The sequence below is a fragment of the Gymnoscopelus microlampas genome (assembly GCF_963454915.1).
Source record: "Gymnoscopelus microlampas genome assembly, chromosome: 5".
NCBI lineage: Eukaryota > Metazoa > Chordata > Actinopteri > Myctophiformes > Myctophidae > Gymnoscopelus > Gymnoscopelus microlampas.
This window is the reverse complement of record NC_139942.1, coordinates 10,483,946-10,508,140: the sequence shown is the minus strand read 5'-3', so window position 1 is coordinate 10,508,140 and position 24,195 is coordinate 10,483,946. Positions and strand designations below refer to the sequence as shown.

Here is a 24,195-nt window from a genome sequence, read left to right as displayed (position 1 = left end):
TGATGAGACAATCATAAATGGTGATCTAGCTTTCGAAGACCCTTAAAGGACGACTTCACCCAATTTCAACCTATCGTCATATAATTGTCCTGCACAAATGCTCATGATAAAATGGTATGATTTCTTTTTACCCGGGCCGTCTCATGGGAGGGCTGTGGTGGACGCTTCAGAAGCCTGCAGTTTCCATTGACTCGGATACCCCATCGATGATGTCACTGGTAGACGGGTATCTGAACTGTCCACAGGCCTCCTCTGTGACAGAGACGGGGTAAAATGGCACCATATTATGCTGAGCATTAGTGAAAATGGGTGAAGTCGTCCTTTATAAGTTGCAGTTGAAAGGCTTTCTCAAAGATATATGCAACACAATTGTATACAGTATATGTACAGGGGGTCTCTGCTTCATCTCTCTCAGTTAACCCATTAAGACCAGGAAAGCATCATTTGTGTCATTTTAAGATTTCTTTGGCTATTCAAAAATAGCAGATCTACAAGCTCATAGCACGGCACCGAGTGCCGCGCTATGAGCTTGTAGATCTGCTATTTTTTTTAAATCGTGAATATTTGTGCAAATCTTGGAATATATATATTTTTAAGCGAACATTTGTAAAATATTTAGTTCCAGGGACTCCCAGAAGCAAAGATTTGAGTTACAAACGTAAAAAAAAAGAAAAGAAAATCAAATATTTGCAAAAAATTTCATCATTTAAAAAAATAAATAGCAGATCTACAAGCTCATAGCGTGGCACTCGCTATAGCCAAAGAAATCTTAAAATGACACAAACGATGCTTTCCCGGTCTTAACCCATTTAAACCTGAGGCCGATTCTAAAAAAACGTCTTCTAAATCCAGACATTAGTTTTCTGAAAAAACGTCCTGAAAGGTATAGTTACAAGGCCCCTGCTCTACTGTACAGAACACACAGAAACGGCAAATACAACATATTGCATTCACCATACTGTACATTATGCACGAACGCAGCAAATGCACACTCCATAAATAATGAACTTACAACAGGGTTTCTCCTGTAATCATCTTTATTATTCAAATGTTACAGTTGGGTTTACAGGAAGATCTGGGGGAAACAAGCAGGCCTCTTTCAGGTCCTCACGGGGGTTGGGGGGGTGATAGCAGGGCCATAAAAAGTGGGGAAATGAAAAGCGATGCGCTCTAGCGCCACCGAGAGGCTGTGTGGTGCGGCACATACCTGACCGTTTCAAAACAAACATTAAGGATAGAATACACATTATCTGGTACATTATAAATAGGAAATACTGCAGTTTATACATCATGTACTGAGTGGGGGGAAAATGAAATGAAATGTACGAGCACCACAACCTCCCAGGGAGCCACGGTAGAAAAAGACATCGGATAAAACTTCTAACAAAACATCTGTCGTTTGTACACAACTTTGACTATAAGTCCTCATTACATCACCCGAACCCTGCTACACCTGGCCATACAGCAAGACTATGTTAAGAAAGAAAAAGGCACACACGTCACTTTCACAGGTGTTACCAATGACACTAATGAAGGCTCTGTTCCATTTAGTGTAGCACAGTGGTTCTCAAACTTTTTAATTTCAAGGACCCCCATAACTCTGAGAGTGTACAAATGGAACCAAATGGACCCTCCCGGGTCCATTTGGTTCCATTTGTACACTCTCAGAGTTACACCCTCTCAAGGAACCATGAGGGTCCCTGGACCACACTTTGAGACCCACTAGTATTTCTAGTGAGCCAACATGCACAATATCAGCACCCTGACTCTGTTTGACCAGAATGGAACAGAGCCTTCATTAGTATCATTGGTAAGACCTGTGAAGGAAGTCAGAAGAGCCCCAATTTTTCTCCAAAATGGCTGCTGTGCATAGAGCCTATTCATTGAAGTCCATGAGAGCAGAGTGGCCAAGATGATGAATTAACACCATGTTTGAATGAGGGTGGCCTTCGTCACGTTTTTCCGATGTGTGCACTATATTAGTTTATTGAGGCATCTAAACTTTCTAAAGAGCACAGTGTAAGTTTCTGACTACCTCAACAAAATGATATAGCGCGCACATAGAAAAAACAAGAGACCAGGAAACAAAGTGTGTCGTTCTTATATTTTCCTGAACTGATTATCTTGACAAAGGTCACTATCATTCAGAAACACTGTTTATTCATATTTGTTCAACCAGCTCTCAATGATTTCAATGCATTACATTGAACTTCAGGCTTCAGTTTGCTAGCCTGGAACCAGGCTATCAGTTTGATTCCCAGATTCAATGGAGCACGCCATAACGTAGAACGGTCCTTTCCTTCTCTCCATTGCCTTGGCTTACAGGTATAAAGACACAGCTGGTTTAGAGGGACAGGTGTACAGACAGAGATGATGTAAAAGATGTTTTTATTTGACTCATTTCATTAAACCACAGAGCAGAGGTTGCGTGCCAGCGATCATGTAGCGGCCAGAAGTTTTAACCACGTAAGCCATATAAGCGTTGCCGTAAAATGATTCGAGGAAATTGCAGCTCTACAATCTGGCGCTCACAGCGCAAGCTCCTAGGTCTGCTATTTAGGCCCTGTGGGAAACATTTCAGAAAATGTTTGAAACATTTGTAAAACATTACAGAACATTTGGGGGAAAAAAATATGTTCTTTTTTCATTTGAAAATGTGCCCAAAATAGCGATGTTAGGGTTCATGTGGTTTAAGAAGTGGTTCTTCCTGCTGTTGAGGACCAGATGGTACAAAAATAAACCCTTGCTGGTCTGATGTTAGAATTCTTTACCCCCGCTGGTCTACTGAAATGTCGTGACAACATAAAAAAAGGCGTAACGAGACGATGTGCGATAAAACGTGAAGAAGCCTCTTCAGCGAGGCGGAGTGATGTGATTATAACCAACCATTAGATTATTAATTAAGGCACAAAACACTAATTAAAAAGAATGGTTAACTAGCAACTTGTGACCAAGATAATGGCCTTGGAGTCCAAGCGTAATAAATCAGGTAAAAGATGAAGTGTTAGGCACACAGCAGGGTGGGAGGGGCATGTTACGGCTCCGCCCCTTGCTTCCTTCCGCACAGTGAAGACAATTCCTGATTGGGTCAATGGTTTGTTACAAAAATAACCAAAAAAAAACAACAAACAAACAAGAAAACAAAATATTTGTCATTGAAGTTGACCCCCACGGAGAGCTATGTATACACGCAAGCATATTATATACCACAGACTTTTATCATAAACATTTATATATATAATATATATACTATATATATATTATGTGGAGGTTTCAGTTCATGTTTGTTTGTAATAGACGCCATGCGGCTGTTTGGGTGTTTGAAGATATTTTTTTTTAAACTTTTATTTTAAAAACAAAAAAAAAACAATAAGCTCAGCCAGTCCTGATTCATTTAAGAATATATTTACACAAATAACTAATTCCTCACTCTGTCATAATAAAAAACATTCACACAAAAATATAACATTTGTAATAATTATTAGCACCAGTGTATCAGAATAAAGGTTTTCGCTACGCAAAAATGTACACACTTGCATAGTGTTTGATTTTAGCCGTTTGAAAGAGAGAAAAAAAAACAAAAGAAATGACATGATGAAGTTATTGGTTGATTGGCAGAAAGCAGCAGCTTCAGGACACAATAAAACGATAAAATAAAAACATAAAAGGCGTAAAAAACATTTGTAGTGTTAGGAGTCGACGTGGATCATGTGACCGTGCTGAACTCGGAGCGACTCGCGGGTCGTGGACTCGGCCGGTGGGATTCGAACCAACAGCCGTTTTTTGGGAGGAGCAGGACAACAGAACCTGCAGCTGCTGAAATACTGTCAACGGCGGGAATTCCTCCCCCTAGTGGAGGAGGAGGGGTGAGGCGTTGGGGCGAGATGCGACAAAACACAAGACAGAAATAAAACGAGGATTCCTTCACTGTGGAGAAAATGATTTAAAAACTCTCCCCGAGGATGCCAGGAGAACCAGGAAGTAGAACCAGGAAGTCAACAGGAAGTAGTTAACGGCGCCGATCCGAGCCTGACCGAGTGTCCTTAGGCATGATGGGAGAAAAAAAAAGAAATGAGTTCAAACTCACGGCATGAACGTATGTGTGTGTGTGTGTGTGTGTGTGTGTCTGGAGGTCGCAGTCACAACTCTCTGCTCGTGATTTTCAAACTGTCGTGACCGAACCATCCGGACCCAGTTTTCCCACAATCCCACGGCGCTGTCCTTGTCCCGATGTCTGTCCCGCCTCGTGTCCAGCAACACACACACACACGCGTATAAAAGCCAAATTTACACCCGCGACACGTTGCAGTGGGCTTGGAGATCTGATGTTTTCGGCGAGTCGTGGAGTATAAATTAAGCAAAAAAAACACAGCTGCTTCTCTTCGTTGTTTTTAAAAAAAATATGGAAACTTGACTTCTCTCTGCTGAACGAAAGAGACGAAGAAAAAAAAAAAGACGAAAAAAAAAAGGTTTAAAAACAGTTTTGGTAAAAACGTGTCGTGGTTCTAGAGTGAGTAAGAGCCCGACCGATGCCAGATTTTTGGGTCCGATGGCGACCCCGATTTCGGAGAGTCCTCTAGACCACCGCTTACCGATGTTTTGACCCATATTTTGTCAAACCATTTAAGCCCTAAAGTTTTCCACAAAATAGCTAATCTATGAGCTCACAAAGCATTGCTGCGCGATGCGTTGTGAGCTTATAGATCGGTTACTTTCAAAAAACCTTTAAAACTTTTCACCTGTAATGAATAAAATCTGGGCACCAGGCTGGAAAGTGGTTAAAAAAAATCGGGTCACATCGGCTGCATAATTGCCGATGTCACCAAAAGATGCTGATGTCGCCAACAAACAAAAAGAAGTCAAATAACGACCGATACATCGGCCAGAGCGATATTTATCGGGTCGGGCTCTCGTGATGATGTCAGAGGAAGTATAGGAGTGTTAAAAAAACGTTTTGGAGGGGTTGTGGAGGTGGGATGGAGGTGGCTCTAAGCCCTCTCCAGGGAGGGCGTGTTGAAGCAGCCTTCCGGTAGCGTGTTCTTGATGTCGTTGAGGTTGTCGATGTCGGCGCGGATCTCCCGGATCTGCCGGTCGTACTCGCCGATCAGCGAGTCCTGGGTCTTCGCCACCTCGCTCAGCTCGGACAGCTTCCTGTCCAGCTCGCTGTCGGCCATCTTGCTCTTGGCGTTCTTCAGCGAGTCGTCGATCTGGTTGAGCTTGGACAGGTCGACCTTGTCGATGTTACCTGGAGACGCGGAGAGGAGGAGACAGGTTTTAGAGGTTATTATAGTTTTGAAATATTCACTAGTTTTAGTTTAAATTAACAAAGATAACTTTACATACAATTCCATTTTAGTTCGTTTTTTGCATTGCTCATTTTAGCTTTTATTAGAGTTTCAGTGAACTAAAACGATAGGCTCTATTCACAGCAGCCATATTATGAAGACATTTACAGGTGTTACCAATGATACTAATGAAGGCTCTGTTCCATTCTGGTCAAACAGAGTCAGGGTGCTGGTATTGTGCATGTTGGCTCACTGGAAACACACTGTTACACCAGTGGGTCTACAGTTGGGGTCCAGGGACCCTCATGGGCTTCCAAATGACCCCTTACAGGTGTGTAACTCTGAGAGTTGTGGGGGTCGTGGAAACCACTTCATTAGTATCATTGGTAACACCTGTGAAAGAAGTGATAACATGGCTGCTGTGCATAGAGCCTATTTCCCACCAGTTTTAGTCTCGGTCAACTATAATAACCCTGGTTGAAAGGACATTAGAACGATAGATTAGTGTGAGCCGTCTTACCCAGTTGCGCCAGCAGGGCGGTGATAGTGCCCAGGACGGTCTTCACCGCAAACTTGGCCTTGCGGGCGTTGTCCTCAGCCTCTTTAGCGTTGTCCGACGCCTGCATGAGGAAAATAGAACACGTCAATATTATTAGACATCGTCATGCTGTTTCAATATGTGAAGTCTGATACCATGACATCACCCCCTCCACCCACTTCTCCCGGGTCATACCAGTCCATCACCAGTGGTATAAAGTAACTAAGTACATTTACTCAAGTACAGTGGTTCTCAAACTTTTTCATGTCAAGGACCCCCAAATTGACACTTATTAGCCCACGGACCCCGATATGAAAAGATAAGCCAGGGACCCCCATAAGAGAAGATTTTTACGGCTCTCTAGCAGTGATTCTCAACCATTTTAATTTCAAGGACCCCCAGTTTGACATGCATTAGGCTACGGACCCCATTTAATGGCATTTATATCTCTGGGACTCCAATTCATATTGTAAAATCAATGTTAATTTAACTCTGAGAGTGTATAAATGGAACCAAATGGACGCGTTAGGGTCCATTTGGTTCCATTTGTACGCTCTCAGAGTTACAGACCCATAAGGGTCCATTTGGTTCCTATCGTATCCATCATTTAGCTGGGGACCCCCTGGAAGCCCCTCAAGTACCCCTGGGGGTCCCCGGACCCCACTTTGAGAACCAATGCTGTACGTACTTGAATACAATTGTGAGGTAAATCAAAAACCACCTAAGTGGAAAGAGCGGCACTCCAAAATAAATACTGCAAGAAGACAGTGGCTCGGTTTCTCATTTTATTGAGAGAACGCTAACGCGTTTCGGCCGCAGCCTTCCTCAGAGCATATGAGGAAGGCTGTGCACCCACTGCCTAAACTAAGAAGGCATCCAGAGGAAGCACACCGGTTTTTCTTTCTTATACAATTTTGAGGTACTTTTAGTTTAATGGAGTACTTCCAATTGTCTATACATTTACTTCTGCCCCACTACATCTCGGAGGTAAATGTTACTTTTACAAGTAGTATTTTTACTCTACTACAATTATTTGAAAACTTTAGTTACTAGTTACTTTGCAGATATAAATGATTACATTATAAAACCTACATTAACCACTTTGGCCTTATTTTATACCCAGGCTATTTGAAAATTGCTGATCTACAAGCTCACAACGCGTCGCGATTGTGAGCTTGTAGATCTGCTATTTTCAAACATTTTTGTACTTTTACATATGGTACTTTAAGTACATTTTGACACCAATACTTTTGTACTTTTACTCAAGTCAATTTTGAATTCCGGACTTTTACTTGTAACCAGGGTCATACCATTCTATTAACCCCCGACCCCACCCCCCTGTCCCGGGTCGTACCATTCCAGCCATCATCATGTCCTGGTCAGCCTGGGCTTTCTTCTTGGCTAGTTCCTGTTCAGCGTCACTGAGCTGCTCCATCATGCCGTTCACCTCGTTGTCCAGTTTATTAGTGTCCTTAAACGCCTTCTCTGCATCCTCCTTGGTCTTTGCTGAACCCTGGAGACACCACAGAGACATGACACGTGACCTTACTGAGGACACAACCACACCCGACAAGTTCTTTGCTTTCGGGCAGAAACCAGCTAACTCCATTTTTATGCTTGTTTCCCCATAAATCATTGCTATTGAACACCCTTTACGTCCGTGTGTTGATAAAACAAATATTGAACCAATGAAAAGTATTAAAAAGTGCTTCTGACAAAACCAGCTAACTCCATTGGATGCCCAAACTTGCTGCTAAACCAGCTAAACTCCACCAAAGGGGGGTGGAGTTAGCTGGTTTTGCTGACTCCAGGCTTTTGACCTCCAGCCTCATTGTGAGCTTGGAGGTCCATTCAGCTGTTCTTATCAATGATGAACAAAACCTCCAAACTCCACTTTTTGTTTTGTTTTTTCATTTCCTGATAAATGAACATTTTGGAGTTAGCTGGTTTCTGCCGGACAGCAGAGATATCATATACAGTACATTATATATCCAACATTATAGAACACACATCAAATATTTTACCATGTTGTAACTTTTATAATAGAATATACCGGTAGCTTTCAAGCTTTCACTTCCAAATCTTTGAATATATATATATATACTGTATATATTTATTTGAGTGGTACCAACCACTCCTACATTTGACCGTGTGTGTGTGTGTGTGTGTGTGTGTGTGTGTGTGTGTGTGTGTGTGTGTGTGTGTGTGTGTGTGTGTGTGTGTGTGTGTGTGTGTGTGTGTGTGTGTGTGTGTGTGTGTGTGTGTGTGTGTGTGTGTGTGTGTGTGTGTGTGTGTGTGTGTGTGTGTGTGTGTGTCGGTCCGTATCTTTGCGGACGGCCTCAACATGTTTGTGTCTGGCCTCAACAGCTGCAGCTTATTGCACCACAAAGATGCAACCAGTTACACTAATTAAACACAAACAGGAGTGCAACACATGCGCATAATGAACTCATCAAAGGCACCGCTCACTTTTTTTTTTAATAGTGATTTTGGTCATTGATTCATGGTCATTTTAATCTAGTCCAGATGATGTCACATTAGTTTGTGTTAATCCAGTCCAGATTCTATTGTCAATAGCTGTGCTAATCGGTACTCCAGATTATTTGTCATTAGCTGTGGAAATCCAGAGCAGGTTATTTACCTTCTGTACGTCACTAGCGATCTTCTCAGCCTCCTCTGCTTTTTTCTTGGCCTCTCGTGCGTCAGCGGCTGCGTTGCCCAGCGCCGCCTCGGCCTGCCGGGTCTTCTCGTTGGCGGCCATGATGGTGGCGTTGATGGCGGGAATCTTCTTCATGGCGTCTTCGGCCGCAGTCTTGTTGTCGTTCACGCGCTTGTCAAAGTCTGCCACGGGAAGAAATTAAGGTTATGAGCAAATGAGAATGAACATGATTATGATTACGTTTATACTCCCAGTACAACCAACAGGTCTCTTAATGAGACCAGATGGAAAATATTATCCGTTTAGATGTTTAATGTGTTCTGTGGGATCAAACCATAGCTGGGTGAAATAATCTGATGGTGTTGGAATACTGTACATTACTGGAGATTTGAGGAAGATAAATGTTGAAAAACAACGTGTCAGGTGTCTAAACAAATTTAGATAATGAAAAACAAAACAAAAAAATAACATTGAAAAAACAAAAAAAGAGCTTCTATACTTGAGGACAAGTTTTTGTCTATAAAGGAATGCATGCAAAAATGTGAGGTACACATCAAATAATCTATGTAAAATATGTGTGATCAAACCTGGATGATATATCTATTTATTCATGACTATTTGTATAAATGTGATCAGATTACAATAAGACAGACAGACAGACAGACAGTACCTCTCAGGTTGGTCAGAATGTCCTGTGCTTCTTGGAAGGTGGATTGTCCTCTCTTTGCTGCATCTTCAGCCAGCGCCTTGGCAGCATCTGCCCTGGCTAACAACTGATCTGCAGTCTACACACAATAGCAGAACAAAAAAAATACTTAAAACAAGACACTTAAATGTTCCTCTAAAATGCAGAGAAGAAAAAAAAAACCTATGCATTATAAAATACAACCTAACATTTGATTTCAGGGATTGGGCGTTTCGTACCTGCTGCTCCGTCCGGCCTTTCTCCAGCAGCTTCCTGACCTCCTGCTCTTTGCCCTTCAGGTCGTCTCGGAGGTCGTTGTACTCCTTCTCCGTCTTGTCGATCAGCTTGTCTAAATCTGAGGCCTCCTTCTTGATCTTCCCCGCTTCGTCCTGAAACACGTCATCAATTCGCTTGTCAACCCAGAGAGTCAGTAGACGGGTGAAGTAGTAATGATAATGATACATAACATATCCACACCCACTGCTTTGAAAAAACAATCCTGATATTATTCCAACATGAAGGAACGCCTCTACAGTCTTTGCATTGGTTCTGCGATGCAATTATTATTTTAACCCATTAAGGCCAGGAAAGCATCGGCCATTATATTATACTTTGGCTATTCAAAAATAGCAGATCTACAAGCACATAGCACGGCACCGAGTGCCGTGCTATGAGCTTGTAGATCTGCTATTTTTTTGAAAAATCGTGAAAATGTGTGCAAATCTTTGAATGTATATGTTTTTTTAAAGCAAACATTTTTAACTCAAATCTTTGCTTCTGGGGGGATTCTACAAATGTCTTCTCAACCCTAACAGTTTTCTGAAAAACGTATGTTGCTATAATATCAGTGGTGCTCAAATCTTTTAACCCAAAATTATATGTATTTGGCCACGGACCCCCATCTCAAAATATGTTGTTCCAGGGACCCCCCCAGACACAAAGATTTGAGTTAAAAATTTTCGCTTAAAAATATATATATATTCAAAGATTTGCACACATTTTCAAGATTAAAAAAAAAGTGCACATCTACAAGCTCATAGCGCGGCACTCGGTGTCGCACTATGAGCTTGTATATCTGCTATTTTTGAATAGCCAAAGTATAAAATAATGGTTAAAGTGGTTAAACAGACGCATTCCCGGTTTGAATGGGTTAATAATAATAATTAGATTCCACCCAGTGTTAGCTCATTCACTGAATGTAGACGTCACCAGACTTATCAGTAGGCTACTGCAGTAGTAGCATCAGTACTATTATTCTTACCTCCAGTGTCTTGGTATCAAACGGCGGCAGGCTGGTGAGGTTTCCTAACATTTTGAGGGCTTTGTCACCGGCCTCCTCTGCCTCTGCGTGGACTTTATTGGCCTGTTTCTCCAGGTTCTTAGCGAGATCTTTAGCCTCGTTATACCTGAAGACAGAAGATACAGCACCGATTTACACCTGGGGGTCTCCGGGGAAGCTCAAAACGAGAGTGAACAGCAAAACGAGCCGGCTGCGCTGCTCATCCCACAAACGCATGTTCCTTACAAATGGAGAGCCAATGGACCCTTCGCTAAACCCCACCCCAAAAGCGATTGTCCAATGCCAGCTTAGCAACCGTTGTTAGCCTGGCACAGGTCTGGCAAACTTTCGTCACCTGCCATAGCTGTCAATGTTATTTCGCCCGCACACACACACAATCATTTGCAACATAATAGCAAGAACAGGAATACCACGATAACGCTATGGTGACTATGAACCAGCAACAGATTCCACTTATCCACAATTGGAGGGTTCTTTTCCCAAGCTGAAATCTGCGCTTAAACTGGAAGGCTATGGCTGTGCCTGAGTTGTTGAACACAGCTTAACGTTGGGAAAGTTACACGACTCACTCGCCCAGGTGGTGTCAATGATACGAATCACCGTAATCGTAACACAATTCAGAATCCCAGCGCTGCCTGTTTCGAATTCCGCACGTTAAAGTATATTCATTCATTTGTTCGTCTATTTATTAACTGCTACTGTAGTCTTACCCTGCGGTACATGAAAACTCCTGTTACAATCATGGATCAACTTCAACCTGGTGTTTGCACTTTCTCCATTTACGGTCCGTACATCTATATAAACGTTCAGATTTCAAAATATAAATTGCTTATGCTATGGCCACGGATGTTAAAAGTATGCACGGGACTCTCAAAAGTACCTGTATATTCTGTGTTGTTCAATAAAAAGCATTTTAATCCGATCGGTGGCCATTTTATCATAGAGTTATAATGTATCAGAGTGCAATACACCTACCAACCGATAGGGTCGCTTAGTTGAACGCATATGGAGAAAATGGCCACCGATCAGATTAAAATGCTTTTTATTGAACAAACACGGATTATACGGGTACTTTTGAGAACCCGTACATAAATGTAACATCCGTGGCCATGGGATAAGCACTTTATATTTGAAATATGAACGTTTCTGTAGATGTACGGGCCGTAAATGGAGACAGTGCAAACACCAGGTTGAAGTTCATCCATGACGGTCGAGACAGTCGACCGTTGTGTATCCATGGCTATTACTCCCTCTAACATTTCCCGTGTTTTTAGTTTATTGAAATAATGTCATGCACATTTGTCCAGTGCATAGCCTACTGCAGGCCTTGTTGACTAGATTTAGAAGAGATTTTGAAGCTCTTGCTGCTGAAATGATCGATTATTTTTAAGGGGAAAAGCCGTCATTTAACATTTAAGTCAATGGGTGAGAAGCAAAGTTTGCCAGGCGCTGCCAGGCCTGGGTGTGACTAACTCCGCACCACCAGTCACAGAGTGGAGTGGGTGGGGTTTAGCGAAGGGTCCATTAAATAGGAAATAAACAGTGATGGAAGTACAACAAATATTTGTTACTTAAGTACAAGTATCAATACTGCAATGTAGAAATACTCTGTTAAAGTCTGGTACTCAACATTTACTTGAGTAAAAGTATCAAAGTATTGGCATCAAAATATACTTAAAGTACCAAAAGTAAAAGTACTCTTCAGGCAGAATGTCCTATTTCAAGTTTTTAAATGTATAAAAAACTTTTGAAAATAGCAGATCTACAAGCACACGATCTTGCAGATCGGCTATTTTCAAATGGCCGAAATATATAATATAAGGCTGAAGTGGTTAAAGGTATTGTAGGGAACATTAAGCCTAAATTAAAAAAAAATATATATATATATATTTTGCATTTTTTCCCCTCTATCAGCCACTATATAATGATGCTGGGGTGTTTTAATGCACTGAAACACAGTCCTCCTTCTGAAATCCGTATTTTCCCTAATGTTTATGTGTTCTATGTTTATGTCCGGTACGTAAATTAACGCACGCATGTGCGCGTCCGTGCGCGTCCGTGTCCGTATGAACGTTTTACTTTCGGTTTTAAAACGCTCTCAAACTTCGTTTTTGAGGCACCGAATTTACTTTTAAGATAGCGTGTGGATAGAATGTAGTTGTTTAACTTCATATATGTGGTCAATTTATCATGAAAGAGCCTATTTAAAAATAAAAATTCAGAGAACCAGCAGGGCAGGCATTTCCGCATATTGTATCCCAATAAAGCAACCTGTTTGGGGCACGGTTCCTTGAAATGTACCCTTGCTCTATGGAACTCCCTCCTACGTCACCCCCTGGTGGTCGGGGAAAAGAACTGCTGGAGTGGCGGTGTTTGTTTAGTTCTGAACTTCCCTACTATACCTTTAATGTATGTTTTGTAATAATAATCAAAATCTACAAAGTAACTAAAGTTTCCTAAATAATTGTAGTGGAGTAAAAGTACAATATTTTCCTCTGAGATGTAGTGGAGTAGAAGTAAAAGTACTGAAAATAATTGTGTACTTAAGTACAGTACTTGAATGGAAAAATGATCTACCAAACACTAATGTCTGTACTTTTAGGTTTATGTACATGAACATATAAATGCAGCCAGAAGCTCTGGTTAGTTAGAGTGGTTGGGATTAGATCTCCTGATTTAAGTTGCAGGTAGCTTTGGACATAAAGCCATCACAAGTGACTGCATGAGTTTAGAAGGAAGTGGTGGAGACATACTTCTTGTTGAGGTCATCTATCTCCTGGCTGGTCTTGGTCTCTCCATCCAGGGTGCTCGTCAGAAGGTTGAAGGCCTTGGTGGACGTGTCGTTGGCGTCCTTGGCGATCTTCTCTACCTGGTCGGCGTCCATTTTGTGCCTGCAGGAGGGAGGGAGTGTTTATATGATGTTTTTTTTTTTTTTTTACCAGTGAACTTTAACCCATTAAGACTTAAGGCTATTCAAAAATAGCAGATATACAAGCTCATAGCTTCAGAAAACTGGATTTAGAAGACATTTGTAGAATCCCCAGAAGCAAAGATTTGAGTGTTTGCACTCAAATCTTTAGCAGATCTACAAGCTTGTAGCGCGACACTCGGGTGCCGTGCTATGAGCTTGTAGATCAGCTATTTTTGAATAGCCAAATAAATCTAAAAAAGACACAGATTCCTTCCCGGTCCAAATGGGTTAAAGTTACATTCCATAAGATCTACTGTACTGTATGTGCCCATTTGACAACGTCTGAGCTACAATTAAGTGTCCAATCCGATGTGCCGTTTGCTTCAGATAACTTTATTTACAGTGTATTATGTCTTACTTGTCAGCCAGGTTGCGAGCCTCCTCAGCTAACATAGTCATGTTGTTAGGATCTCCTGAACTGCTGGGAGTTTTAATGTCCTGAAAACACAAAGTTAACCATTTAAAACTCACAGAGAGAGAGAGAGAGAGAGAGGTCCCAAACCCATTTTGTTGACTGCTGTCAAGTATCCACATATATATCAAAGTTGTTAAACACATTCACTGCCATTTTTTTCCTCTCACGCAGAACCAGGAGTGAACGTGATCCAAAGATTTACTGCTCCATTCACTTCCTGGCTAAAGAATTTGGGAAACATTCTGTATCTCGGCTCCCTGTGTTTTACTATGTATTTTTGGCGAGACATGCTATTTTCAACTGGGTATAACAAGCGAACGGGAGGTCGTGATGAGCAACCTTCCGTGATTAGCAACAATCAGGGGAATCGATCATACTAGAGATAAATATTCTGTGACTAGTGACTACCGGTACTTGAAAAGGTTAGAAAAATAAAAAAAAACGCTGGCAGTGGGTGCACGCAGCCAGAAATAAGTCTGGCAGTGAATGTGTTAACACATCCACCGCCAAGGGCTAATCTCATAATGTACTCACCAGTGCCAAGGTTTTATTGTTGTTTTTTGTTTTTTTCACGTCGCCATAGGCCCCGTTAAAATCCTTTAGAATGCGCGATGGACTGTTTGTAAACAACGTGCACATGTCCCTGCGTCTATTAGTCCACACCACGTGTCAAACGGAGCCGCCATGTTTGAGTTCTGACCGTTTATGTTAACATGGGAAATGGAAATGCGAGGAGAAAAAACTACACAGACTAAACAAGGGTTTTAGTGTGCGCCTTAGAATGGAGGCCGACGGGAAACAAAAAACGGGATCGCACTGTGTTACACTGAAAATGGTCCCCCTAGAAAATTGAAAAAAAAAAAGAAATCAAAAAAAAGGAAAAAACACCCGGACCGTAGCACTACGGTCTCGGCGCTTAACAGTTGGATTTAACGGACCGTAGGACTACGTTCTTGGCGGTTAATGTGTTAATAAAGAGACATTTACAACAAGCCCGACATGTTTATTAATACTTTAATAAAAGTAGGGCTGCAACTGTCGATTATGTTCTTAGCGATTAATCTATCGATTATGTTTACATTTGAATTCTAATAATATATGCGATAGATTTTTAATAATTGACTAAATCAATTAACTCTGTAAAAGTAAAAGTAAAATTGATCATCTTTTATCATTGATTAAACGGACTACCGGTAGTTTGATTAACCGCCATGCGTCTCACCACTTTGCTGATGGCGTCCTTGGCTTTGTCCAGCTCCTCTCTGGCGCGGTCGATCAGGCTCTCGGCGTCGCGGACGCGGCTGCGGGCCTTGTCGGCCTGCGACCCCGTCTCGTTCACCGTGTTCCTGATGTTCTGCAGGCGGTTCCACTGGGTGCTCAGCGTGCCGTTGATGTTGTTCAGACGCTCCAACAAACCCTTATCCACATCTACGACAACACAAACATAAACAGACATCACAATCAGCTTTGCTGTCACACACGCAGGTTTGCAGGTGTAAAGTGGGTAAAATTATTTGTATTTTTTGCAAGCTCCATATTTTGTCGTTTTCAGAAGGGGGGGGGGGGGCAGAGAGAGGGGAGACCCCATCATCTATAGTATCTATCTATCTACCTACAGTACCTATCATTATCAATAGGAGTAAAAGTGCTTGAACCACTATTACTACTACTAGTATTAATAGCAGTATTGTAGTAGTAGGAGCAGTATTAATACCTTTGCTGGTCTGGGCCTCCTCCAGAAGGTCCATGATGGATCTCTCGGCCTCTTTCAGACGGTCTTCAAAGGCCTTGTCGGTCACAGTCTCCGTGCTGGAGCCCAGGTTGTCTATGAGAGTCTGCAGGTCGTGGAGCTTCTGCCTCTGCTGATTCACCTGAAATACCGGACACATATGTCTTAATACCCAATACAGCTTGGAGCAAAATATTTTGAGATGGGGGTTTGAGAACCACTGATATTATAGCAACATACGTTTTTTTTCCCCCAAACTGCTAGGATTTAGAAGGAACACCAAAACGCTCGCCCCAAAACACAGTCGCCCCGCGTCATAACCCATTAAGACCTGAGGCGATTCTTAAAAAAAAATCTAAATCCTAACAGTTTTCGGGAAAAAAATCGAAACATTTTTTTTTCAAGATTTTTCAAAAATAGCAGACCTACAAGCTCATAGCGCGGCACTCGGTGCCGCGCTATGAGCTTGTAGATCTGCTATTTTTGAATAGCTAAAGAGATTTTAAGTGACACAGACGCGTTCCAGGTCTTAGTTAACGGGTTAACAGTAGTGTTTTACCTTGTCTCGGACCAGAGTGTAACAGGACGGACACTGTTGACATCCGGGTGAGGTTCGGTTGTAGAAGTAGTTCTCCTCACACATGTCACACCTGGAGCCCACGAAGCCTGGGCGACACTCACAGCGGCCGTCTTCCTGACACTGAGCACTGGCGGAGCCCTCTCCGTCGCAGTCGCACGCTGTCATGGAATAAAGCTAAATTAAAGAAGTCCTAATGTGCCGTAACGTGTGAAACAAAGTGGAATATAAAAGGATAAATCAATAAAATAACCGAAAATAGCGTATCAGAACAGATGCCTCTGTGAGAGCTTGTGGATCGGCTATTTTTGGTGCGCGACATGCTTCCATAGAAGACATGCTGGCTTCATCCAAATGAATGATATCAGACCGAGAGCTTTAAAAGTGACAGGAAATGGCTTGTTAGTTCTAACGTGTCTTAGGAATTGAAAGGACGTTTTGGTAAGAAAATGACTTATAAGTGAGTAAGCAGAGTAAACATGAACTCTAGTCGACAAACAAGGTAAACAGTAAACACGTCCGTTGCCATAGAAACAGTCAGACTCACGTTTGCAGCCCGACGCTCCAAATCCAAAGAAGTTGACCTCACAGCGCTCACACTGTTGACCTGTGACCCCTGGCTGACACTCACACTGACCCGTGGTGATGTCACACTGCCCGTTGGTGGAGCCAATCGGGTTGCAGTTGCACCTGGAAAAACAGGAAGTACGGTATAAAGGGAGGTAGTGTTAGCCAGCCAAGAAATCGTGTCCGCGCGGCTATAACAACAGCCAATCACAACGCTGGGTGGAGTTTGACAAGAAAATGACAGAGATGCGTCCCCGGATTGAATGGGCAAATATCAGATTCAACGTGTGTGTGTGTGTGTGTGTTCCACTGACCGTTCACATCCGTTGCCACTCTGCAGGTTGTAGTATCCCGGCTCACAGGTGCCACAGTCTCTGTTGGTGACGTGAGGAAAGCACTCACACTGTCCTGTGACCTGAGCACAGGTGGTCTGACCGTCCACTGTACCCAACACTGAACACGAACACGCTGGAGAGAGGGGAGAGGTTGGGAGATGATTCAAATTCAAACGTTCAAAATCATCAAAATTCAGATCCTTCTATAATTCACCAAATCTCTGTCAAAATCAGATATAACATTAACTATTAACTCTACCTAAGACTAAGTATTATTTACTGGGAAAATAGTAGAGTATCCTAATGATTTTGACATAATTGTATTTTTAATTATATACAGTATATATCCCTGCTGTCCGGCAGAAACCAGCTAACTCCAAAATGTTCATTTTTCAGGAAATGACTAAAACAAAACAAAAAGTGGAGTTAGGAGGTTTTGTTCATCATTGATAAGAACAGCCGAATGGAGCTCCAAGCTCACAATGAGGTTGGAGGTCAAAAGAGGGTGGAGCCTGGAGTCAGCAAAAGCAACTTACTCCACCCTCCTTTGGTGGTTTAGCAGAAAGTTTGAGGATCCAATGGAGTTAGCTGGTTTTGTCACAAGCACTTTTTTAACACTTTTCATTGGTTCAATATGTTTGTTAATCAACACACAGACGTAAAGGGTGTTCAATAGCACTGATTTATGGGAAACAAAATGCTAACGCGGAAAAATGGAGTTAGCTGGTTTCTGCCGGACAGCAGCGTTTGTATTTACTATCTTCTTACCTTTGCACTTGTCAGCGGGGCTGGCGGCCAGGGCGTGGCCGTAGAAACCCTCCTTGCAGCGGTCGCAGAAGAAGCCGGCGGTGTTGTAGACACACTTGAGACACTCCCCCGTCTCCCGGTGACAGTTGCCCACGGCGTTGGGGTCGATGTTGTCGCTGCACTGGCACGCCCTGCAGGTCCTCACCGGGCCGTTCTGACCCAGCGGGTCGCCAAAGAACCCGTCGTCGCACAGCTCACAGCGCTTTCCTGGTGGGGAGACGGAGAGAGAGAGACACACAGAGAGAGACCGAGAGAGAGAGAGAGGATTTAACCCATTAAGACTGAGACGATTCTTTAAAAAAGAAAATCAGTTTTTGGAAAAAAAAATCTAAAACATTGTTTTTCAAGATTTTTCAAAAATAGCAGATATACAAGCTCATAGCGCGGCACTCGGTGCCGTGCTATGAGCTTGTATATCTGCTATTTTTGAATAGCCAAAGAAATCTAAAGTGACACAGATGCGTTCCAGGCTTAATGGGTTAACCGAGTTAGACCCGAGGCCGATTCTACAAATGCCATCTAAATCCTAATAGTTTTCTGAAAAACGTATGTTGCTATATCAGTGGTGCTCAAAACGTGTTCATGTCAAGGACCCCCAAAAGTATATGTATTTGGCCGCGGCCCCGCCATCTCAATTGTTTTTGGTTCCAAGGACGCCCAGAAGCAAAGACTTCATTTAAAATAGATAATTAGATAATATCAAAGATTTGCACGATCTTTCAAAAATAGCAGATCTACAAGCTCATAGCACGGCACGAAGTGACGCGCTATGAGCTTGTATATCTGCTATTTTTGAAGAGCCAAAGTATAAAATATGGCTAAAATAAAGAATGACACAGTTGCTTTCCCGGTTTTAATGGGTTAAAAGTAAAACACTACAATCATTTACAAAGGAAAGCACTTGCAAAGTAAAGTCCAACACGCTTCAGCCAAGTTGTTGTGAGTGTTTGACTCTATATGGCTTGTCGAAACGCCCTGTGGTTTAATAAAACGTGTAGACCTAATTGATTACTACAGTGGCTATTTATTGTGGTAGTCTGTTTTGAAGTAACCAGGTAACTCTTGTTTTTTCTTAGAATATAAATATGCACATATCTTGTTAAAATTACAAAGACATTCCAACAAAATACAGGACGTGTGTGTGTGTGTGTGTGTGTGTGTGTGTGTGTGTGTGTGTGTGTGTGTGTGTGTGTGTGCGCGCGCATACCTGTAGTTCCAGCGGGACAGTTGGTACACACCACCTCTCTGGTCTTGGGGACGACGGCACACGTAGCTCCGGCGGGGCAGGGACACGGCCTGCAGTCGTTGGCCGTGCCCTGGGTGGCGTCGCCATAGTAACCATCCTTACACCTCTCACAGCTAAGCCCAGCGGTGTGATGCTCACACTGACACGCCCCTTTACACATAAAAACACATTACAATGAATAACCATGATTGTTTTCTTTTTAAGACCACTGCAAGGCCACTTGTAACCACAGTTTTTGGAATGTGTTATCCATCTATAAATGCACTGAATCTCTGTCTATTTGCTGTCCCCCATATATTATTCTTGTCTTCAAACTTGGCACGTGTATCACAGAGGATGTGTTTTGTCGAGTGGGAATTCAGCCGTGGGACCAGGGTTGTCCAGAAATACCACAAATATGTCTGTCTGTCTGTCTGTGTTCCTTTTGTGCCCATATATGGAGATCTGAGATATGATTATTATCAATAATATCAATATGACGTCCTTGACTGAACTCCAAGTACTATTACAATGGGTACTGTACCGCACTAAGTACTACAGTGACATATATATGTCACTGTACTAAAAATGGACACAACTGATGATCTGTGATTTTCACAATGTTTCATCGTCTTTGACTATGTTTGGCTTAAGGTGTTTAAGCTGCTTGTATGTGTCCTACGGCAGCTGGAAACCCTTCCTCTCCCATTATGTCCCGTCTCATCTGAATAAGGAACGGTATAACGAACACTAAAGCAGGCGGTCAGAAAACATCTGAATCAACTGACTCCCCGCCACCAGAGGGCAGGCTCCGACAGAACACACTAAGTGTGAAGGTTAACAATAACAAATCTATGTATACTTCTGTATATAAATATATAGATAGCCCAAGCTGAGCAATAATATTCATATCTGGCAAAAGTGCATTATTTGATAATCAAATACATAGCCTTTTTTATCAACTAAGAAGAGAAAATAGCATTTGATAAACAATCTGCAATATCCATATGTCTGTTTAATGCTGTACAATTTTTCTTTGGGGTTGGTTATCATTTCTCTGTGTATTTAATCAATATAGTACACTGGTAAACCATCCCGGTTGCATGAATTCACATTATCATGTAGAAACTCAAAAAGTAGCCTACTACATATTTATGTCTATGGAGTAAACTTTTAGGAAATGTCCTTATGCACACCTACAAACGGACAGCTGGGTCGGAGTATATGGAAGAGAGTCCCGCACACTGTCTTCACTTATAAACGTTTCGGCCGCTTGGACCTTCGTCAGGCATGCCTGACGAAGGTCCAAGCGGCCGAAACGTTTCAATAAAAACCTCTTTATAAGTGAAGACAGTGGGGACTCTCTCTTCCATATATGTCTATGGAGTAAAAACGTTAACACCACTAACTCAAGGCGGAAGCAGATCGTCTACGTTAGTGAAAGCGGCGGGTGGACTACGTACCAGAGTCGGGGTCACACGACTCGCTGTGTTTGTTGCAGTTGCAGGTCTCGCAGGAGCTGAAGGGCCCCAGCGCGGGCGTGGCTCGGCGGTATCCCAGCTTGCATTGCTCGCAGTGCTGTCCCACGTATCCCTCGGGGCAGGCACACTGCTCCACCCAGCGGGCGGGGGGGGTCCCGCCCTGGCCCCGGCGCGCGGTGATCAGGGTCACGTCGTCAAGGTAACCGGCACCTTGGATTGGACACGGTGAGAGATTCCATTTTAGTTTCTACAACCCCCTCCGAAATCACCGTTAAAACCACTTGGAATGTTCCAGAAACACAATCTCGAACATTGTGTCATTCACAGGAGTATTTCCCAATTTTCAGTACTTTTACTTCTACTCCACTACATCTCAGAGGCAAATACAGCAATTATTTGAAAACTTTTGTTACTAGTTACTTTGTAGATTAATATTTAACCACAATTCGGCCATTTGAAAATAGCCGATCTACAAGCTCACAATGCGTCGCGATGCGACGCATTGTGAGCTTGTAGATCTGCTATTTTCAAAAGATTCGTATACATTTTTTGCATTTGAAAACTTGTGAAATGGGACAGTCTGCATAATGAGTACTTTTACTTTCGGTACTTTAAGTGCATTTTGATGGCAATACTTTTGTACTTTTAACTCAAGTACATTTTGAATTCCGGACAGAGTATTTCTATATTTGCAGAATTGATACTTTTACCCAAGTCAAAATTGTGAGTACTTTTCCCACCACTGCATACACATGCATGGCAGACAGGCACGATTTCATTCAAGTTCTATTGGCCAAAAGAAACCCCTTATAGACAACCTGACACCTTGACAGAGGTCTGTGATCTTCTACTTAGTGTAATGGTTGGTATTATTTGAGGGGATCCCTTACTTTTCTCGCTGTAAGTTCCTCTGATCTTGATGGAGGTCAGGTTGTGGAGAAGCTTCTGGAAGTCAGAGTGGCTGATGGTCGGTCTCCAGGGGTAGTCAGTACTGTCATGAAGCCTGCAGGGGGCACACACACACACCACAACAACTGTTAACACACACACACTACAACAAAAAGCAGCTGAACACACCAGAAAATAAACTTTTAAAGGGATAGTTCACCCCTACAATGACTTTTTTTCTATCGATTAGTCACCCCATGGAGACTTGAATTCATGGATACATTTTTTTAGTTTTTGTTGCATTCCTAAGCCAATAATTTGATGATCGGCAGCGGTTCCGGTAGGAGACACAAAGAGTCTTCTTTGTGTCTCCTACCGGGAGACACAAAAACAAAAGTATGAAACTAAAGAAAATCTCCATGGGGAAACTATTCCATAGGAAAAAAAAAAATTTTTTGGGTGAACTATCCCTTTAAGTTGGAACTGTACTTACACCACTTTTTTCCGTCTACACCAACAATAGCCGCTCTGCAAGCACACAACGCGCTGCAATGAGCTTGCAGATCGGCTATTTTTGGCTAACCCCCTTCTAAGATGCTGGGGTTCAATTGGTTAACACACCACAAAAACATTTTTTTTAACCCCTCACCCAAACAAACCCCAAACCAAACCAAACGCACCTGAAGACGTATGTCTGCATGTTCTCGCTGGGGTAGGCGTTGCCCTGCGCGATGAGGGGGACGGCCACCCTGTGATTGGCTCCCTCCAGGATCAGGTCCTCGGCCGACAGGCGAGTGTCTCGTCGGTCCACGCGGAAACTCAGCGTCAGGTTCTGACCGTAGCTTAGCAACTGGTCGCCCAGGAACTTCTCTGTATCCACGAGAACAGATGAGACGGCTTATTATGTTGTCATGACAACGGGTGAGACAGGTTATTACGCATGTTGTCGGAGCAAACAAGATATCGCATCTAGATTTGGGATCCTTTAGGATTTTTACAATTCCGATTCCTTAACCGTTTGATGGACACAAATTCAATCCTACATACAGTATTGCATACATATTATTGTAGTGGTTCTCAAAGTGAGGTCCAGGGACCCTTTGTGTTACTTGAGGGGGTTCCAAATGGTTATGGTGATCCTTGATATGACAACGGCATTGTAAAGGTATAGCAGACGTCCCTCATAGCAGCTCACAAGTGTGATAAACCGGTTCCGGAAACGGTTCCAAATATGATGGAACTGATTCCGGCTCCTCAATGTTGGATCGAACCATCAAGTTGAACCCATCGGGCCAGAACCATTGACCTGACCAGTATAAACATAAATGATATGGTGTGTGTGTGTGTGTGTTGCTCTGCGAGAGAGAGTGTGTACCTGGAGCTATGAAGTACATAGGGAAGTAGTCGTCAGAGATGAGGGAGATCTCCTGACCACTGGGAGAATACTGGACCGGAACACTGGAACCATCCCGCTGCTGACCACTCCACTGCTCGTCATCTGCACACACACACACAGTTATGTTTAGTGTTAATATACCTCAGTAGAAGTCAGACAGACAGATAGTTTAAAGTGTGTACCACTGCATGAAAATGGTCAATTACGGGTAAATTTATATCCCCAGTAACGCACAAAACCCACAGGCCAGCATTAAGCGCACGGGCACTGCTTTTCTTTCGCTCCATCAGGGGTGGGCAACTTTGATGATGGAGAGGGCCACTATATTCCCACACTCACTCCAGAGGGCCACATTGCATATACCATCGGGCAGACACCTCTTATCTCTGTATTTTAACTTTTTTTCGTAAATTAATGCCGTACTTCGCCGTTAGTCACTAGAGCCATATGAAATCCGTTTTATTTTTTTCCCAATTCCGTTTTATTTTTTCCCAAATTCTGTTTTTTCCATTTTAATATTTCTGAATTCTGTATTTTGCTTTTTATGCTCATCTTTACCATAAAAAAAGTGTCTGGTAAGTGGAAATGAATAAATGTTCAAGATATAACAGTCCATACATGGCCCTTGTTGTGTTATACGCAAAAATGTTCCCAAAATAATTCGGTCTAATTCGGTCTGAGCATGCGCAAAATGGCGTCGCCCATGTATTATTGTTTCTATCGTCTTTCTAAGACTATTTCTACGTGGATTTTACTGTTTATAAAGTAGGATGTGGCCATGCAAAATGGTGGTGTCCCGTGGATTTGTAAAAATTTGCGGTAAAAAAAAATATTTTACCGCGATTTTTTTTTATTTTCCAAATTCTGCAATATTCCGTGTTTTATTCCAATTCCATTTTTATTGGTCATTTCCGCGATTCCGTCCGCGATTCCGTTAACACGGATTTCATATGGCTCTATTAGTCACACAAAAGTAGCAAAAATAGCTCAAAACGCGTCGCAATGCGACGCGTTTTAGCTTGTAGATCGGCTATTTATGCTATTTTTGAATTACAATCCTGAAAAGTAAAATCTTGTAATAAATTTCAAATGCATTTAGTTATACTTATGTGAACTTTATGAACTTAAATAAATACAAATACATTGGACATAAAAAAGAGAATAGAATATTAGAATTGTAATACTAGTCATTAAGCTACTAAAATAGACTGAAGTAATTAAAGTGGGTCATGATTGCATGTTTGGAATTCTAACAGCTGAAATCAATAATATATCAGTATTCCGATATTAACCTGCGGGCCGCATTAAGTCGAGGTGGGGGCCGGGGGGCCGCCAGT

The 24,195-nt window shown here is 42.4% G+C and overlaps 1 protein-coding gene across 1 annotated transcript in view; it reads right to left on the bottom strand.

Moving 5' to 3' along the window:
• Positions 1–1,025: 1,025 nt before the first annotated feature.
• Positions 1,026–24,195, bottom strand: part of lamc1 (laminin, gamma 1) — an 80,088-nt gene continuing 56,918 nt past the window's right edge. The window contains exons 9-28 of the mRNA XM_084056511.1: positions 22,838–22,960; positions 22,143–22,332; positions 21,465–21,577; positions 20,557–20,784; positions 19,076–19,264; positions 17,830–18,075; positions 17,041–17,194; positions 16,707–16,849; positions 16,142–16,320; positions 15,568–15,724; positions 15,076–15,281; positions 13,797–13,876; positions 13,221–13,358; positions 10,429–10,573; positions 9,407–9,556; positions 9,153–9,267; positions 8,465–8,664; positions 7,178–7,336; positions 5,806–5,905; positions 1,026–5,245 (exon numbers count right to left, since the gene is read on the bottom strand). Of these exons, the coding sequence (XP_083912637.1) occupies positions 4,989–5,245; positions 5,806–5,905; positions 7,178–7,336; positions 8,465–8,664; positions 9,153–9,267; positions 9,407–9,556; positions 10,429–10,573; positions 13,221–13,358; positions 13,797–13,876; positions 15,076–15,281; positions 15,568–15,724; positions 16,142–16,320; positions 16,707–16,849; positions 17,041–17,194; positions 17,830–18,075; positions 19,076–19,264; positions 20,557–20,784; positions 21,465–21,577; positions 22,143–22,332; positions 22,838–22,960 (3,272 nt within the window). The 3' untranslated portion in view covers positions 1,026–4,988. The remainder of the gene's footprint in view (positions 5,246–5,805; positions 5,906–7,177; positions 7,337–8,464; positions 8,665–9,152; positions 9,268–9,406; positions 9,557–10,428; positions 10,574–13,220; positions 13,359–13,796; positions 13,877–15,075; positions 15,282–15,567; positions 15,725–16,141; positions 16,321–16,706; positions 16,850–17,040; positions 17,195–17,829; positions 18,076–19,075; positions 19,265–20,556; positions 20,785–21,464; positions 21,578–22,142; positions 22,333–22,837; positions 22,961–24,195) is intronic.